The 5,151-nt window shown below is 53.7% G+C and overlaps 1 protein-coding gene across 1 annotated transcript; it reads right to left on the bottom strand.

The window, feature by feature from the left end:
• Window positions 1–1,635: 1,635 nt before the first annotated feature.
• Window positions 1,636–3,729, bottom strand: RPS23 (ribosomal protein S23). Its single transcript, XM_084278278.1, has 4 exons — window positions 3,672–3,729; window positions 3,202–3,361; window positions 2,366–2,486; window positions 1,636–1,831 (listed from the first exon to the last, which is right to left on the bottom strand). The coding sequence occupies exons 1-4, from the start codon at window positions 3,673–3,675 to the stop codon at window positions 1,685–1,687; spliced, it is 432 nt and encodes a 143-aa protein (XP_084134404.1). The 5' UTR covers window positions 3,676–3,729; the 3' UTR covers window positions 1,636–1,684.
• Between the last annotated feature and the right edge of the window lie 1,422 nt (window positions 3,730–5,151).

Here is a 5,151-nt window from a genome sequence, read left to right as displayed (position 1 = left end):
TGGACAAGGATGAGATTAAATGAGACAAATGGTTTAATAATCCCTTCAGGAGCTAAACCTGATCGATTCTGTGTCGGGCACCACTGCCTCTCTTCACTGGAGAGGATAGAACTGCTGCCATCATTTGAAGACCATGAATAAATTACCAGTTTCAACATTCACAGTGACCATTTTCAATTTGAGGAAGGAGGCCATTTTCTCAAATACACATTGAAACGTGTGCAATTCCTCCTCCCCACTTGCTTGAGGGGATATTTTGATTCCTGATAAATTTAATAGTCCCAGTGAAACATGAGGGTTTTTTTTTTTGGCCAGACCTAGCAGTAAGAAATTTAATTTCAGTTCCAGCAAGAAGAGTTTCAGGGCTGGCATGATGACCAAAGATGAAATTCCAGCCACACTGAACAGCTGTTTCTTCTAAGAAAGGCTGAGCCTCTAAGTTCTGGATTGTGTAGTATTTATTACAATTAATACAAACGTCTCTCAAGCAGTAGTTGTGCTCAGCCACTGAGCAGACAGGCAAAAGCAGGGGAGCAGGGTGCTTGGGAAAGAACAAACCAAACCCATCAATGAACAGCCAACCACCTCTAGTTAGGTGACAGCTGAGCTATTTAGTGTCTGAAAGAACAAGTACAGTTGCCCTGTGGTCACAAAAAGTAGTTTTTCTCCATGGAGCTCAGTGGTGCTTTATAAAGCCAAAACAGCCTCTTTACAACAAAAAAAAACCCACACAAAAACCTGTGGAAAGGTGAGCAGTACATCCAAGATCTAATCTTGCTGCTGGGCAGATCTCTTCATGCCAGGTTATCTTCTACTGACTGTACTAACACCCTGTGCAGTGCCCTTCAGACCTTTACAGGGTAACAATGTAACTTTACTGCAGGATGAGGCAGAAAACTTGTCACTCCTCCCACCCCTTCCACTGCAGAAGCCACCCCTAACCATACCCCCATTCGTGATGACACACACCCTTTGCATCATTAAGGCTGTGACATCGAAGCAGCAATAGCCCAGTTTCACTTTTTCACACCCAGTAGTTGGTCATCCTGGATTGCAAGTGTCAGGGTGACTCTGCACTCCCCCTTCCTGCGCCTGTAGAGCACTCCAGCCCTCTGGACTAGGTAGGAAAAGGAGCAAACACTGTGAACCTTCCCCTTCTACAGCACAGCCAAATACCTTAGGTCAGAGCCCCCCTCTGCTCAGGGTCAGCATCACACCCAGACCCAGAAATGGTTTTGTTGGGCCCTCCTCACAACAGCTTCCAGGAAAGTGTGTTTGAGGGAAGAGGCCTACAAGGAATCTGACAATTTATCCTGGCAGCAGGACGGTCCCTACTTTAGTTACTACACTGAAGAAGCCTTAGCAAAGATGCTGGCAATGAAGGATGGCCCACAAGGCGCTAAGACCCCCCTTTGTTCTGTGCAGCAAGCTTCACACAAAGGTTCTTTAGGAGACATCAAGCTCACCTGCCCACTCTAACTATGCTCTGGCTCTTCCACCGTTCACCAGCAAAGCATTTCTTACAGCAGGCAACGCCAGCTGCCAAAAAGGCTGTATGGTACACCCCTACACCGCTGTGTAAGTCACTCGCAGGAACACATCAGAAATAGCAAGCCTTAAGTACCAAGCACAGGAGTTTATCCAATTAAAATTTTATTGACATTCTTGGGAAGTCAATGTCAATTTATGATCTAGGTCTCTCTTTCTTGCCCTTGTACAAGGCCAAGAGAGAAACATTGGCTACTTTGACAACCTTGAAGCGAACTCCAGGAATGTCACCAACAGCGTGACCCTTCCGACCGAAACCGGCAACCAGAACCTCGTCGTTCTCCTGCAATGAAAGACAAAGAGTTACAGAGCTGTCAACACTCTGCAGCTGTAGATACAAACTCCTGAAATGGGTGATAGGAAGCGCAGGCTGTGGCTCATTTAAAGGAGGGGATCAGCTTGTTAGAAGGGTAGACACTGGCAGGACAAGGGGGAATGGAGTGAAGCTAAAGGAGGGAAGGTTTAGATTAGATATTAGGGGGACGTTTTTTTACAGAAAGAGTGGTGAGGTGTTGGAACAGGCTGCCCAGAGAGGTGGTGGATGCCCCATCCCTGGAGGTGTTCAAGGCCAACACAAGGTTGGATGGTGCCCTGGGCAACCTTGTGTAGATCCAGGCCTGAGGTTGGTGTCCCTGCCTGTGGCAGGGGGGTTGGAACTCTATGATCCTTGGGGTCCCTTCCAACCCAGACCATTCTATGATTCTACGAAGGGCAGAGATACTGAAGGGCATCAACTGATCTGGCCATCCCTTAAATCCATCGATTACACGTTTCTTTACTTCGATACACAACCTACAGGTCTCTCCTTGACAATTACCTCAATGAAGTTCAGGCAGCCATCGTTAGGGACAAAAGCTGTTATCTTTTTGCCATTCTTTATCAGCTGGACTCTCACGCATTTCCTGATGGCAGAGTTGGGCTGTTTAGCTTCTACTCCACTAAAATGGAAGCACATGGAAAAAAACAAACAAAAATCAGTTTGGTGAGTTAGCAATATTCGTTACACCACCACCAAATTACTGTATTAGTCTGTTCTAAGTGCAAGTCGTGCCTGTACTTCAAAACCACAAGCTATTAATTACCTATTTAGAACTACTCAATATATAAAAGTGGAGTTCCTAAGCTGAGCAGAACTTGAAAATTACCTACTGAATCACTAAACACAAATCTGGAAACAAAAAAAAGGGAAGAAGGGAAACTGGGATACCACCTTGGAGGCCTGGTGGTATCTCAATGAAGCTTACAAATTACCAAAAAACCCACCCAAACCTACAAGGCACCCACAAAGTCCACCCCTCTAACCATAAATCGAATCGTTGCATTATTTGCGGTACACACGTATGAAAAACGTACCTTTAAGTACAGCCGCTTAAAAAAGCCACCCACGTGTTCAGCCTAGCCCACAGAACCGGGACAAACGCGGCACGTCGCCGGCATCAAACCCACTCACGTATTTACCGTACAAAACAGCTTCACCACGCTTTCTCTCCGCGGTTCCCCTCCGAGGCCTCCTTTTCCGGGACCGTTCACGGGCAGCCAGAGGCCCGGCGGCCTAGCACACCGGGGGCCCTGGGCCCACAACCCACCCACGCTGCTCTCCCCCGGCCTCCTCCTGCAGCCCACGGCGGCGGCACCCCGCGCGGCGGTACTCACACTTTCTCCAGGACGATTCCCTTGGCGTGGGAGGCGCCGCCGAAGGGGTTGGCCTTCAGCGCCGTGCCCAGGTGGGCCTTCTTGTACTGCTTGTCGTGCCACTTCTGATCGCGGCGGTGGCTGCGGAGCTTCCGGGCGGTGCGGAGGCCTCGGCACTTCCCTGCGGAACAAGGGCGGGCAAGGGGTGAGTGGGCCGCTTCCCCATTACCTCCCCGGGCCGCGGCCTAGCGGCGTGCGGCCGCTCCCCGCTACGCCTGGGGGGACGGGGCCGGCCGCGAGGGACGGCGGCGGCGGGTAATGGCGGCCGCGCCGCTACCGCCCACCCCGGCGGCGCCGTGAGGGCGCCGAGCCGACGGCTGGTCGGCGGGGCAGGAAGGGGAGCGCGCTACGGCTTCCCCCAGCCCATGCGCTGCCCCCGCCTCACCCCGGGCACCCCTCCCGGCCCAGGCCGGTCCCGCGGCAGCGCTCACCCATCCTTCCGTCGCGGCTGCCAAGCGCGAAAGAGAGAGGCCCGCCCGCTCCACGCCACCTAGCTGCGGCCGTGAGGCCCCGTCGCGGGCTGCCTACGGCGCGCCTGACTGAAAGTCCCGCCCGGCAGCGGGCGGGGCGACACGGGCAGGCTCCCGGGGGTGGGGGCGGGAGCAGCCGGTGGGTGCCCGCGACTGTGTGGTGGCAGCCGGTGGCTGCTCGTCCTCTGTTTTGAGGCGTTTAGTCCGGTTGTGCTGAGAGTTACCGGCACCGGGCGGGCAGGCAAAGCGTCGGACGCCTCCCTGAGGCGAGGCAGCCTCCCTGAGGAGAGAGAAGGAGCGTGGAGGAGGCGTGCGGAACGCTGAGGCCAGCGGACGGCGCCTCCGCGGCCCCTCTCCGAGGCATCGGGGCGCCCGCAGCGCTCCCCGAGGTTCAGAGGAGCGGAACGGGACTCCCGCACTGGGGCCGGGCGCGGAGACGCTTTAACAGCGAGGAGAGCGTGGTGGCGTCGCCCCGGTGCCGCGGGGGGGCCCGGGCTGCGGCAGGCGGCTCGCATGGGAGGGGGGGAGGGGGGAGCAGGAGCGGGAGTCTCGGGTTGGGGTATGTCATAGTCACAGAATCACCCGGGTTGGAAGAGACCTTGGAGATCAGCGAGTCCGACCGCAGCCGGACGCTGCCCAGCCCACCTCTAGACCATGTCCCCAAGCACAACATCCACGGGCCTTGTAGATTCCCCCAGGGATGGTGACCCCGCCACCTCCCAGGGCAGCCTGTTCCAGTGCTTCACAGCCCTTACAATAAAGAAATTCTTCCCGATACCGAACATAAATCTCCCTTGGTGCAATTTTAACTGTCCCTTGTCCTATCACTTGTCACCCGAGGGAAGAGACCAGCCCCCGCCTCTCTACACCCTCCTCGCAGGTAGCTGTAGAAAGTGATCGGGTCTCCCCTCCGCCGCCTTTTCTCAAGCTAAAAAGCCCCAGTTCCCTCAGCCGCTCCTCACGGGACTTGCGCTCCAGCCCCTTCACCAGCTTCACTGCCCTCCTCTGGGCACATGTGAACGAGGAAGATACCCAGGAGCTCTCATGGAAGCTCAGCCAGGACTTCTTACTTCCCTCTTCTGACTTAAATTACCTGTGTTGCCCCAACCCTCCCAGTGGATCTGTGCCAGGGTAAAAGCTTGTAACAGAAACGTGTTTATTTCTGAAAGCCGCTGTTAGTCCATACAGCCTAACGAGAAAGGTGCAGATGCCAACTGAACAGGCACAGCTGCCTCATTCAAGCAGTCCACTCCCTAAAAAAGTCAGGAACACTGACTTCCTATTTTGGGATTGGTGTGAAGGGGCAGTAATTAGGCCTAAGTGTATCTTTATTAATCTGTGATTACAGATTAAATGGAAAATAAGTACTTACTTTATTCAGGGCTGTTCTTGCACTCAATCCGGAGAGAATATGTAATAAAAACCCCATTAGATAATAAAA

This window comes from Gallinula chloropus (assembly GCF_964237585.1).
Source record: "Gallinula chloropus genome assembly, chromosome: Z".
In the NCBI taxonomy this organism is placed as follows: domain Eukaryota; kingdom Metazoa; phylum Chordata; class Aves; order Gruiformes; family Rallidae; genus Gallinula; species Gallinula chloropus.
Note: the sequence above shows the minus strand (reverse complement) of the source record. Positions and strands in the feature narration are given on the sequence as shown.